This window comes from Camelus bactrianus, chromosome 35 (assembly GCF_048773025.1).
Source record: "Camelus bactrianus isolate YW-2024 breed Bactrian camel chromosome 35, ASM4877302v1, whole genome shotgun sequence".
NCBI classification, from domain to species: Eukaryota; Metazoa; Chordata; class Mammalia; order Artiodactyla; family Camelidae; genus Camelus; species Camelus bactrianus.
In genome coordinates, this window is record NC_133573.1 from 17,166,663 (window position 1) to 17,181,410 (window position 14,748).

At 36.2% G+C, this 14,748-nt stretch overlaps 1 protein-coding gene across 1 annotated transcript in view; it reads left to right on the top strand.

The window, feature by feature from the left end:
• MRC1 (mannose receptor C-type 1) overlaps positions 1-14,748 on the top strand; it is a 90,903-nt gene that overhangs the window by 20,868 nt on the left and 55,287 nt on the right. The window contains exons 5-6 of the mRNA XM_074357972.1: positions 7,502-7,615; positions 11,875-12,021. Of these exons, the coding sequence (XP_074214073.1) occupies positions 7,502-7,615; positions 11,875-12,021 (261 nt within the window). The remainder of the gene's footprint in view (positions 1-7,501; positions 7,616-11,874; positions 12,022-14,748) is intronic.

Consider the following 14,748-nt stretch of genomic DNA (forward strand, 5'->3'; position numbering starts at 1 on the left):
ACACCTTTGCCTGGCATTCAGAGGCGGCCGTCTGTCCACTCACTGCTGTTCCCCTTCATGCATTTCACAGTCTTGACAAAAGAAAGGTTTGAAGTTCCTCATCTTTGCCACACTTTCTTGCCTCCACATCTGTTCCCCTGTCACTTCTTGTCCCTGAAGTTCCCCAAATTTTATACAGTTGAATTGCAGTGTTTTCCATTTCCATCTGCATTTCTTTTACTTGTTTACCAATTTTATGACAGTTACTTACATATGTCCCACTTCCCCAAAACACTATACATACAATCTTTTTTTATTCATTCATTCATTCATTCAACAGGGTGGGTGGTGTCTGTGTGTGAGGCATTATGCTAGGTCCTAGGGACATGATGGTAACCAAAGCCAGGCACGTCCTGTCCACGTGGAGCTTAAAGTCCAACTGGGAAAACAGACATAGACAAGAAAACAAGCAAGTAGATACGAGTTATAGTTGAGTGCGGTGCAGAAAGCCAACTGAAGTCTGTGTGGAGAATGGACTCGGGGGGCAGATGGCTGAAAATAAGGCATGTCTTGTGAATAGTGATGTCCTCCCCACCCCAAAGAGGTTCACACAGAACCTTCCAAGGAAGACAGTTCAGTGGATGTTTGCTGACTGACAGATGATGACGCAGCACCAGAAAAGTACTTGGAAATTCAGCCTCATGTTTGGACGAGTGGTCAGCTTGTGGCGAGAAGACAGTTAACTTACAATGTGAAGTTGCTTATTCATCAAACAGGGAACGTTGTTAACGTAAAGATGCCTAAGTGCAAACCCTAGAGACTAGATCAGTAGGTGTGATGTGGGGCCAAGGAATCTGCATGTTGTCAAATTTCCAGGTGATTCGGGGGCAAGTGGTTGGGGGACCACACTTGGCAAAGCATTCTGTCAGTTCCTGCTGTGTCAGCAATGCCTACGGATTCCGTCCGATGACACTAGGCAGTAGAGTGCTGGAGTGTGGACTCAGGAGTCTACCTGCCTGGGTCCTGGCTCTGTGAAGCCAGGAGACCCTGGGGGGATGGCCTGAGGCGTCTCTGCCACAGTGATGTCATCTGTTAGGGGGAGGGTGTGTGAACCCGTACAAGGGACAGAGCGTGCCCCCAGCCTTGCCTCGTCATCTAGGGTTTCGCTTTCTCCAACTCTTTTTGGATGATATGCTTTGTCATCTGGAACACATTTCTCCTATAAGTAATTATGTTTTAAATTGAATTTGAAGATGTTTATTGCATTCTATTTTAGGTGGGTGAAAAAATGGTGATAGGCATTTATTTAACACAACCCTGTGAAATATACAGAGCGTTCTTGGGTAAGAAAGATTTTTCTACTCCTAGTCTGAGGACTTAATCATGAAAACTGGCCCCACTGGAATGAAACCTTCCCCGCAATAGCTGGGCACCAGGTATAACATTGAACATTTTTCTCCTTTCAGTGTAGACTGCAGGCCACCATCTTCTTTCAGCTATTATTAAGGAGACTGATGATGGAAAAGCAATGGGACCTCACTGTGGGCATTCCTAAACTCAGAGATGGGTTTATGCCTCCATCTGCTCGGTTATTCTGTTTTATGTTGATCTTTGGGGTCTTTGTATGTGGTATTGGGACAAAGTACAGGGTGATCAATATTTACAACCATGTATTTAAAAAACAAGTAAAAAGAGAAGAAAGCACAGAAAGAGACAAAACTAAATTTGTGTCGATCATGATGGAAAAGAAAGGATGCACTGAGATAATCCTGGTGTGATTGGCACTGGCTTGCATGGGGGGGAGGAAATCTATCAGAGTTGTGTTGAAATGGTTTCACTTGGCTTCTTTTTTTTTTTTAAAGATCTGTTTGTGGATTGTGTTATCTTGACTCTTTCGAGTTTTCCTTGTTTTCTGGCTTCCTGGAAACCAAGGGGCAGAGCACAGGTTACCTTTGAACTCTCTTGCCTGGCTGCTTAGCGGGAGGGGGCCATCTGGGCAGAGGCTGTGCCCCATCTCCATGCATCCTGCCTCGGCCCCCTGCTGTCAGGCTCGGGCTGCAGGAAATGCTTCCCTAATCAACAAGGGCTATTATTCTGTCCGTTGGGAGAGCAAACAAGCCCTGTGAGATTGGGAGGCTGAGTTCATCTCAAATACTTATTTGAATCTTATCCAAGCCTCCGGAATTTCAGTCAGCACATTTTAACTGAAAGCTGGCTAGAAATGACTTCTCGAATGAGATTTGTAGTATTTCCTGCTTTGCTTTAAGTCAAAAACACCACGCGTTAGGAGCCAAAAAAGTCTGATAGGGGAATTTCAAAAATAAAACTGAATTTTGTTTTTCTGGAGAGAAGATATTCATGATGTTTGGGATTTATTGACATTCATGGAGGAAGTATCTAAAAAGAAAATCATGATGTGGGTGAGGGGGATTGTGATCGACTCCATTTTGGGGAAATATGCCAGTATAATTTTTTAAAAAGCACAAATAGCCTTTAAATATTTATGTAAGACTTTTGAGGAGTAAATTTCATATTTTGAAAAAGTGTAAGCCTCTTTTATGACTCTGAGATCAAACAGCTGTTGTGTGCCAGACACCGAGCTTTATTTCCAAGGCTGACACCAACCTCGTAAATGAGTATTACTGTCCTTACTTCATAGATAAATTAAGAGACTAGGAGGGAGAAGTTACAAATTTTGCCTAATGCCGCGTATTCAGAAAGTAACTCAGTTGTAATTCAGTGCTGTCTTTCCATTACACTCTGCCCAGGTCTCGCTCAAAAGTAACTGGGAATCTGGTGGTCCCCAAAGCACTAAACAAAACGCTTAATTTAGATGTCAACAGCTCCTTGCTCCAGTAAATTTATCCTAAACTGGCAATCTGATTTCACATTATCTCCTGGGCTCACGGCTTCTGCCCAGTAGCCAATTCTTCCATCACCCATGATCATTTCATCATCTTCTCTCCTATTTCTACCCTCAAAAACGTTGGGACACGCTACTGAATCCTCCATTCCTGAATCAGATTTATAACCACGTATGCACAGGATTTATATTTACAGAACTGAAATAAGATAGAGGAAGTGAAATTGGCTTGTTACTCTGATTGTTTTCGCCAGCTTCCTGTGGTGCTGGTTGGAGAACAAATTGGACCACAAGATAGAGAAGAAAGATACAGTGTAATATTGGACATGAAACCGTCTTCTCTTATAACTAAGGTCAAAAGTAGGTATAAACTGTTTTAGACAATACATGCAGGAAAATTAAAAATTAAAAACTTTAGCATGTGGAACTGATTATTTATATAATAACACTAAAAATTTTAGTCAGGTTCTTTATAAAATTACAAGCACATTAGAGAAAAAAGTGCTCATTACCTTTAAGTGATATATTTAACACAAAGTTTGAATTTTGTTTCTAAATCACACTTTTTGCCAACCCTAATTCAACATGGAGTAGTAATAATAATAGTAACACCATGAAGAATAGTGATTGCAATAGCTTATATTTTGGGGGGCGTATACTGTGTGCTAGACCCCGTTTTAAGAATTATTACTTAATTTAATTCTTCAAAACAAACCCAGGAGTACCTAGAGTAGATGAGGAATGTCAAAGAATAGATAATTGCCTTAAAGACCTTTCATCTTTTTCTCATCATGCCAAACACAGTAATTTCATTAAGCAATCTCAGGCAAAATCTAATTTAATTCTTCCTACAGTCAGTGAATTATTTAGAGTTTTAAAAACTTAGATATGCTTATTTTATTATACGTTTTTAAAAATACCAGAGAATTTGATTTTTGGGAACAGCTATATTTGACATGTTTGAAATGCTACTTTCAGAATCATTTCCTCTGGTATACCCCTCTGTAAGTATGGAGATAATTATTCTTCAAGTTAGTACAGTGTTTAAGAATTCAAAGAAATTATAGGTCAGTACCCCTAATGAAGATAGATGCAAGAATCTTCAACAAAATATTAGCAAACTGAATTTGAGAACATGTTAAAAGGATCACACACCATGATCAAGTGGGATTTATTTCAAATGCAAGGATGATTCAACACCCACAAACCAATCAATGTGATACATCACATTAACAAAATGAAGAATATAAATCAAATGATCATTTCAGTAGATGCAGAAAGAGCATTTAATGAAATTCAACATTAACTTATGATAAAAACTCTCAACAAAATGGGTATAGAGGAACATACCTAAACATAATTCCGGCCGTTTATGACAAGCGCATGGCTAACATCATACTCAGTGGTGAAAAGCTTAAAGCTTTTTCTCTAAGATCAAGAACAAGACAACGATGGTAACTCTCACCACTTTTATTCAACATAGTATTGGAAGTCTTAGCCATAGCAATTAGATAAGAATAAATAAATGAAAGAAATCCAAATTAAAAAGAATTAAAATTGTCACTATTTGCAGATGACATGATACTAATCCTAAAGATGCCACCAAAAAACTTTTAGAACAAATACATGAATTCAGTACAGTTGCAAAATACAAATTAACATAAATATATCTGTTGGATTTCCCTACACTAACAATGAACTATCAGAAAGAAAAACTGAGGAAATAATCCCATTTATAATCACATCAAAAAGAATAAAATATCTGGGGATAAAGTTGACCAAGAAGGTAAGAAGACCTATACTCAGAAAACTATAAGACATTGATGAAAGAAATTGAAGATGACACAGAAACATTCTTGTGGAAGAATGAATATTGTTAAATGATGATACTACCTGAGGCAATCTACAGATTCAGGGCAATCCCTATCAAAATACCAATGGGATTTTTTTTACAGAACTAGGGCAAACAATTCTGAAGTTTGTATACAAACACACGATACACTGAATAGCCACAAAAATCTTGAGAGAGAAGAACAGAGCTGGAGGTAACATTTTCCAGACTTCAAACTATATTACAAATCTATAGTAATCAAAACAATATGCTACTGGCACAAAAACAGACACAAAGATTCATGGAACAGAACAGAGAGCCCAGAAATGGACCCACACTTATATGGTCAGTTAATCTATGACAAAGGAAGCAAGAATATACAATGGGGAAAAGACAGCCTTTTCAATAAATGGTGTTGGGAAAACTGGACAGCCACGTGCAAAATGATCACACTGGACTACTCTCTCACACCAGGCACAAAAATAAATTCAAAATGGAATAAAGACTTAAATGTGAGACCTGAAAGCATAACACTTCTGGAAGAAAACACAGGCAGTATGCTCTTTGAATCATTCTCAGCAGTAATTTTTTGGATATCTCCTCAGGCAAGGGAAACAAAAGCTAAATAAACAAATGAGACTGTATCAAATTTAAAAAGGTTTGCACATCAAAGGAAATTATCAACAAAATGAAAAGGCTGCCTACTGAATGAGAGAAGACATTTGCAGATGATATATCCAATAAGGAGCTAAAATTCAACATATACAGGGAACTCATACAACTCAGCATCAGAAGTCTGGGAAAAAAAAAAAAACCAGAACAACTTGAATAGGCATTTTCCCAAAAAAACCATACACATGAAAAGATGCTCAACATCACTAATCATCAGAGAAAGGCAAATCAAAACCACCATGAGATACCACCTCATTTGTTAGAATGGCTGTTATCAAACAGACATCATTGTAAATCAACTCTACTTCAATTAAGAAAAAAAAAAAGACAGCACATCAACAGATGATTGGATAAAGAAGTTGTAATAGATTTATACAAGGAAATAATACTCAGCCATGAAAAAGAATAATGCCATTTGCAAAGCCAGAAAGAGAAAGAAAAATACCATATAAACCTCCCAAGGTATATAAAGTACCCACGTGTGAGAGCTCTGCTAACTCAGACTTCTTTTTTCTAGGAACACTTGATAAAGGTAAGTGAATCTGAATTAATTTTCACTGATTTTTACATGCCAGCATTTAATTTCATCCCATGGTTATTATTTTATTTAAAGAAATTATACAGTAAGGTTTACTTCTCAGTAAATAACTCCAGCTCATTAAGCATCAACCTACCTAATCAGTATCAACCTAGTCAATATCCTCAAGTGGCTTCTCCCTCTGCAAGGGCCTCTCTGTCAGATGCTGAGAAAGCTAAGGACAGCATTCAGATTACATGTTCTCTAAGAGAGTGATCTGTGCTTGGCATTGGAGTGCAATAAATGTGAGGTGTGATTTTGGGGGGCATCCAGTGAGTGGAATCCCCATTCATTTGAATTTGTAACATGAATGTGGGTATATAGAAGCTAATGAAAAATTGGGGAAAACTTGAGTGAATTTGGATAGCTTAGTTGGTTACATCGGAACTACAGAGTCTGGGATTTGATATTATAAGGACCTAGGTTTAAATTTCAGCTCTGCACATGACATCTAAACTCTTTGAGTGTCAAGTCCCTCGTGTATACAGTGGAGATGGCAGAACCTAATCAGAGTTTGTGAGGATTAAAAATGAGCAAAAACAGTGTGCTGAATATAATAAGTGGTCATTCTCACCATTGAAAAGATTTGACTGGGGAGTCTTATCCTCTGAGAACAGTAAATATAAAGTGGCCTATTTATGTTTACCAGCATGTGCAGACACTTCAGGTTGGTATTTTATTTAACACAAAGGATAGTTTCTTTTTTCTTAACTCTTTTTTAATCAACTAAAAACAATGTGGGGAGGGCAGAGAATCCATGGCTTTTTAAAGGTTATAGGTTGACTGAAACATTATGCTACACACCAGAGAGTGACACAACATTGTAAACTGACTATACTTCAATAAAAAAATTTTTTAAGTTATAGATAATAATAGTGTTTAACATGGACTGAAGTCCATGTTGCTTCTGTTTTTGTTTTTTTTTAATTTCACATCAGGCCTTACATACAGTTTGAAACCTTGTAATTATGATTTATTAACTGCCTCAATAAAGTGTTGTTCATGGCAGCATAAGCACTTAGTGTTCAGATTTTAGTCATCATCTTAATGAGGAAAACATTTGATTTTTAAAAATGTCATTAAATAAAATTCTTCATGTAAGTTCTGAAATATGAGGTCAGGGTAATAACTTATTAGAGTGATAGACTGAAATATCTATTAAACTTTTTCATGATAGAATACTGTGACTTTAATATAAAATAAATTTCACTTTTACTCTAAAGTGAAGTAAAAAAATCTTATTTGATGATAGTTGGAGTCTTATCCAAGTTGGAAGCACATTTGTTCCATCCTACAGTAAGTAGTGCAGATGACGGGGCTGAACCCTGGTCACACCTAGATTAGAACCTTAGCAAGAATGTTACCAGTTTACCTGTGTCCTCATGTCAGTCTCTTTACCTGCCGATGGAGGTAACAGTTATACTCGATTTCGATTGTTAGGAGAATCAAAGGAGATGTGCTAGGCACGAGTTTCATGACTTCCCTCTAATACCTTTTGATTCAAGCACTTAATTCTGAATTTGATTTCACTGTCTTTTCTGAATGTCAGTTTCATTTTGTTTTTGCTTTTGTCATATAGGATTAACCAATACCTTGACTTCAGGACTCTGGATTGGACTTAACAGTCTGAGTTTCAACAGTGGATGGCAGTGGAGTGGGGGCAGCCCGTTCCGATATCTGAACTGGTTACCAGGTAGGCTAAAACTTGTCTGATTAACCAGGTAGGATTAAGCTGGCTGAAGTCATCTAAATTTAATTTACCTGGATGCCATGGAAACTTTCATCATCTCACATGTAGTTCTCAAAGAGGAGAATTGGGAGACTTCATCAAATACAGTCCATTTCTCACCTTGCTTTGAAATCTGTCAACTAGATTTGAATATGCTAAAACTATAATGTTATTCCAGCTTTCTGGGAAAAGGACTTGTCTGGAAGGATTATCACACAAATCAATGTAAGACTGTTAAAGTGTATATTCTTGGTACATCCTTCATTTGCTAGGTGTTTTGTTCAAAAATTTGATTTTATATTTATGAAAGATATATAATGCTATATAGTTTATTCAAAGATTTTATAAATATTTATTTATATCTACACACATTATGAATTTGATAAATTTAAGTTTGAGGGGGGTGGGGCTGGAGAATTTCTCATTATCTTGACCCATGAGATAGTTGCAATATTTCTGCCTATTATAATGATCTTAAGGTCTACAGGAACACCATTTTCTCCTGTTTTGAATCAAATAGAGTTGGGCTAAAAATAATATCAGTCACAGATTTTAATATTCCATACTAGCATAATAATTCATTAGCAGTTTTGTTGACAATTCATAGTTCATCTGTAGAAAAACAGGGGATGATCAAGTCTTCAATAACTTTACAGGTTTTTGAAGGATAGAAAATGCTCTGAACTAATTATTTCTACATTATCATAACACTGAGGTAACAGAACATAAAAGGAGACTAAATAATAAAGATGTTTTGCAAATATGGCAATTATTGAGAGTAAACAAAAGGACCAGTGATGATGAAATATCTTCATCTTATTGGCCCATATCAACCATTGTTAGTAGCCGCTTAAGGCACTGAGTTGAATATGATTCTAAACTCCCTATCCACACCCCCATTTTGTTACTAATCTTGATTTATGAAGAAAGAGTGCAGTTAAGGATTGGTGATGTCTACCTAGTTGTGGGAGAGGATGGGCCACATCTTCATTTACTAGTTCTGCTGTGGAAAACACTGATGTGGTGGTTCTTCATATGGTCAGACTTCTTTTTTAAAGCCATTGAATGGTTTTTGCATTTGGCTTAGAAAATTAAACTCTCCAGATGTGGAGAAAAGGGAACCCTCCTGCACTGTTAGTGGGAATGTAATTTGGTGCAACCATTACAGAAAACAGTATGAAGTTTCCTTAAAAAACTAAAAATAGTGTTAACATATCCAGCAATCCCACTTCTGGGCATATATCTGGAGGGAAGTCTAATTTGAAAAGATACATGCACCCTAATGTTCATAGCAGCACTATACATAATAGCCGAGACATGGAAGCAACCTAAATGTCCATGGACAGATGATTGGATAAAGAAGTTTATGTATGTATATGCAATGGAATATTACTCAGCTGTGTAAAAGAATGAAATAATGCTATTTGCAGCAACATGGTTGGACCTAGAGATTAACATACTAAGTGAAGTAAGTCAGACAGAAAAAGACAATTATATGATATCACATATGTGGAATCTAAAATAATGATACAAATGAACTTATTTACAAAATAGAAACAGACTCACAGACATAGAAAACAAAGGGGAAAGGAGGAGGAGGGATAAATTAGGAGTTTGGGATTTGCAGATATAAACTATTATATATATTTTATATATATCTATATATAAAAATAGATAAATCACAAAGTTCTGCTGTATAGCACAGGGAACTATATTCAATAGCTTAATATAGCCTATAATGAAAAAGACTATAAATACATATATGTATGGGAATCACAATGTGGTACACCAGAAACTGACACAACCTGGTAAATCATCTATACTTCAATAAAAAATAACCTTTCCATTTTCTATATTACTAACTTACGGTATTAAAAAGAAAAACTTTTAAATAAATAAATAATATTCAGTATATGCTGAAACATGAGAGGGAATTTTTAAAGACTCTATGTTGTTAGTTTTTTTAATTGAAAAACATTTTTTTCTTGAAGTACAGTCAGTTTACAATGCTGTAGCAATTTCTGGTGTGCAGCACAATGCCTCAGTCATGTAGGAGCAACATATATTTGTTTTCATATTCTTTTTCACCAGAAGTTACTGCAAGATATTGAGTATAGTTCCCTACGCTATACAGTATAAACTTGTTTATCTATTTTATATATACTAATTAGTATCTGCAAGTTGATTAGATTTTACTAAGAAAATTTGACTTTCAGTGTAGTCCTTCAATGCATGATGGTTACAGGGCTGTCAACTAGACTCCTCTGGAATATGAGAGGTAAACATGGCTGCAAGAGAATTTAAGATGTGCTTTTTACGTGTAAAAATTTGATTTGTCTGACCATTCACTCAGTCAAATTAAACTTGAGAATGCCAGTTGGCTCTGTGAGACCATTAGAGAACAATAATCATTTACTGGGGGACTAAAGTTTATTCTTTGCTGCTTAATTATTGTACCTTGTTAGGCAGGCCACGTTATTACTCAGTTTTGAAGTTATTATTGTAATATTTAACCACTTTCATTCTAAGAGTTCAGTGAGAAAAATGAGGGGTTAACTTCAGTGAAGAATAAAATAGGACTATTAATGAGAAAGGAAAAAGAAATGTCTTTTCTTTTTAAGCCAAGTTCCTGAGAAGTAGGTACAAGATTAAATCACCTTCTGAAGTAATATGAGAGTTTCTCCAAAGGAAAATTAGAAACTTTGTGGAACATTAGAAGTTGTTATTGTATAAATTGTTCGATCAAGTATTCAATTGAGTACTTACCAAGTAATGCATCTATTAAAATACATTTATATTTGAAATGAGGACATTTTACACAGATAATATAGACTATGAATTCGAATATTTAACTATGGCAACTATTTAAAGGCAACTACTTGATATATTAAAATTGGTAATGGTGTTCTGTTGATAAATAACTCTATAACTATGATTTACTAGCTCATATATTCATTAATAACTATTAGCTATAAAATATATTATTGTTTCTTGAAACTAGAAAGTTTCTTGAAACTAGAAAGTTTCTTTTTAGTACTGATACCTGATCTGTTAGTTCAGTTACACTGTGAGTTTGGTCATAATATCAACACATATTAAAAAACATCTTTATCCTGATTACTAACAATTTTTTCTTCGTGAGCTATTCAAGCAACTTCCAAAAAATTTTGACAAAGGCTTTATGGAGCAGGTAATGTGATTCCCATCTTGCGGGAAAGGGAAAGTGTGGCCTGGATCCAGGTCTATATGTGTCAGAGGTCACAAAACAGTCATTGACAAAATGTGACTCATTATCCTGTCTTGTGAGGTGGAGCTAGCTTTTAGAATGCTGATTTTAAAATCATATGTTAAGGGGGCAAGGGAATAGCTCAGAGTGCATGCCTAGCATGCACAGGGTCTTGGGTTCAATTCCTAGTATCTTTGTTTAAAAAAATAAACCTGAAATTACCTCCTCCCCGTTAAAAATTTAAAAAAAAATTTAAATTATATGTTAAAGTGGTGAAAAAGCATGAAAATATGGGTGTCAATGCATGTATCGATTGCATTAGGAAAGTTGACTTGATCTGGGTTTTAGGCAGCTTCCAAAAAGCTATGAGATGAGGGTTAACTATTAACAATATTCTTTAATAAGTTGAGTTGAAAATCTCGAGAAAGAGTCTCAGCTCCGAGAGCACTTTATCTGCATTTACTGTAGCGTGGTGTTACCTGTAACATCTCTTCCCTTGTCTTTCTCCCCTCCAGTGCCTTCTTTTCTGCCTCCTCTTTCTAACTGGGGAAAGATTTTTCATGTCCAGACATTCTCTAGTCTGGACCTCACAGTTTGCTTGACTGAGATATTTTGGGAGGTCTGGACAATGTTTAACATGACTGGTTTGGAACATCATGTATTCTTTTGCTACTTACATAACATAACCGAGCGTGAGGACTGGTCAAGGTTTAAGGTCTAGCTCTATTATTTGATATTGTGGGGGAAAAAAGTTATTTCAAAGACGTCAACTTATAAAATCAACATTTTAGATATTGGAATGATCCAACAATGAGAAAACAAATAGACACCCAACGTGTCTCTTGCTCTGCAGTCAGTAAATATTTATTGGTGAATATATAGCAAAAGAGCAAGTGGGGATCCAATAAATGCCAAGGATGAACACGTGGGGCTGCTGGAGGCTGTCTGCTTGTAATCCCTGTAACAATCCCGCTTTTATTTTTTCTTTTCCCCAAAGGAAGTCCTTCAGCAGAACCGGGGAAAAGCTGTGTGTCACTAAACCCTGGGAAAAGTGCTAAATGGGAAAATCTGCAGTGTGTTCAGAAACTAGGCTATATTTGTAAAAAGGGCAACACAACTTTGAATTCTTTTGTTATCCCCTCAGGTAAGTAAGTGATCTGTTTGATCTGAAGTGCATGAAAGATAAGTTAAAGATAAAATTACAACCTAGTCCTAACTGTATTCAGTGACGGGTTTTGTTGCTCATGTATGGGGTCCGTTTAATGATATTCCTACAAAGTTCTTTTTTGTTGGCTGCTCCTCCTGGTTGCTAACATTTCCTGAATATTCTCTAGCTCTCAGGCATGAGCAAAACCTTTCACAGAACATTAGTAAAAATTTTATCTTCACGGCAGCCGTCTGAGGTAGGTATTGTTATTCACATGTTCTAGATGAGAGAAGAGCTATTCAGAGGATATAAAAAAAATTGCACCTGTGACAGCCCTGGAATCCAGGCTGGGAAATAAATATCTGAAAGGGATGTGTTTATTATGTCCTCACTATTTAATGACCTGTCTGGGCTCCAGAGCTATTCAGTTTAACATCGTACACTGAAGTCTTCACAGAAATGGAATAAAACATCCCAGAAGTAGTAACTGAATTTTGTATACAGGCTAGACCAGCGGGGAAAATGCAATTTATAATTTTGTAGATGATTTCAACTACTTGGGCAAGAATGCATTCTTTCTTCAAATTGATAAAAAACAAATTAGCTACATTTTTTCCCCATTAGCTATTTTTGGAGAACACTTAGTATGTCAGAGGGATTTATGTGTGTACATACGTATTCTGCTTGGGAAATCTGATGATGCAGCATTCTTGACTTTTTTCTCCTTGACTTTTAAAAACAATTTCATTTATTTAAAAATATGATTGATGTGGCTAGAAAGTGAAAAGGTATGGTATGATACACAATAATAATTTCCTCCAACCTCTCTTACTTCAAATATGCTGTTCCCCTCTCTGAATTACTATGTCTGGGTGTATATCCTTACCTAGTTATTCTATGAATATGTAAATACACATTTATGATTATTTTTATCTGTTTTCTACAAGTGGCAGCATTCAATATAACTGTCCCGGGAAGGCCCCAGGGGGTCCTCTTTGGTTACATGCCTCACCTTGTTTCATTTGCTAACCTTCATTTCTTGTTGGGTTTTGAATTTCTCCATGCTTCCTGGATTAATCATTCTATCTTACCTACAAACTCAAATAAACAAGAGCTTGGAAAAGTATATCAGAGTTAAGATTATGAAGCACACACGATTGGTGACTCTCTTGGGCCAGGGTTCCATGTTGTACCCTGTTTGTTCCTTCAGTGCCACCCTCTTTGTCCATAAACCCTGGATCTCTAGAGCCACACTGTTGAGTTCAGTGGCCATTAACCCCATGTTGACACATTGAGCACATGACATGTGGCTTGTTCCAACATAAATGTGCTATCAGGGTCAAAGATGCTGGATTTCCAAGACACAGCATGAAAAAAAAGTAAACTATCTCATTTTTTTTTTATTGATTACATGTTGAAATGATGATATCTTCAATCTGTTGGGTTAAATAAGCTATATTATTAAAATTAAAGTTACTCATTTCTTTTTATTTACATTTAACATGGCAACTAGCAAATTTATGATTATGCGTGTGGCTTACATTTGTGGATTACAATATTTTTCAATAGGACAGTGTTGCTCTGGAGGGACCAGCCATCTTTTGTGGCTGCCCCAGGAAACTCCCCTTCATTTGTTGTTTTCATGTTTTGAAATCTTTTTAAAGCTCATCTATTTTGTTTTTTGAAGCCCTCAACCTTTGCTGGCATTATTTTCAGCTTCCTGGGCTGCAAAATTGAAATATCCCACCAGAGGGCTCCAGAGTTATACTAACATTTACTTTTGTTTTTGGAACCACTGGAACTTGTACAGAAGGCATAGACTTTCTAACAATATGCATTTTTCTATTATAATAATACAGGGTTTGGATATCATGACTGCCTATTTCCTTGAATGACTGTGTGCAGAATCCTGGGCTTATCCAAAGGTGTAGATAGTCCCAGCCTTAAGAGAATATGGGACTGATACATTAAATGGGTACCAAAGGTACCCAATATTGAACCTTTGCTAAGGCAGCACATTTGAGAATGTTTCATATCAAACTTAAATATAGAAGTTGACATTCATTTGGCAATGTAGCTTCTCTCTCTTTTTTAAACATAAACTTTATATTTAGAACAGCTTTAGATTTACAGTAAAATTGAGAAGATAGTACTATGCACCTGCACACCTAGTTTCCCCTGTTGTTAATATGTCACATTACTATGATACATTTGTTATAATTAATGAAAAAATATTGATACATTATTAACTAAAGTCCATAGTTTATTCAGATTTCCTAGTGTGCTTTTGTTTCAGGATCCCATCCAGGATACCACATGACTTTAGCTGGCTTGTCTCTAAATTTAGGCTCTTCTTGGCTGTGACAGTTTCTCAGACTTGTTTGTTTTTGACGATCTTGACAGTTTTGAGGGGTAGTGATTGGGTATATTGTAAGATACCCCTTTTTTTGTCTGATATTTTTCTCATGGGTAGAATTTCAGGGAGAAAGATTGCACGGGTGAAATATCATTCTCATCACATCATATCAAGGGTACATATCGTCAGCGTGATTTATGACCTTAGTGTTGACCTTGGTCACCTGGCTGAAATAGTGTTTGTCAACAATATAGCTTCTCTTTAAGCAAGGTACATTGCAAAATTGCTGTTTGAAACAGTACCCATAAAATGGTCATAATAAGCTACTGTATATCAAATATAACTTCACATTATTCCCTTGACCAACA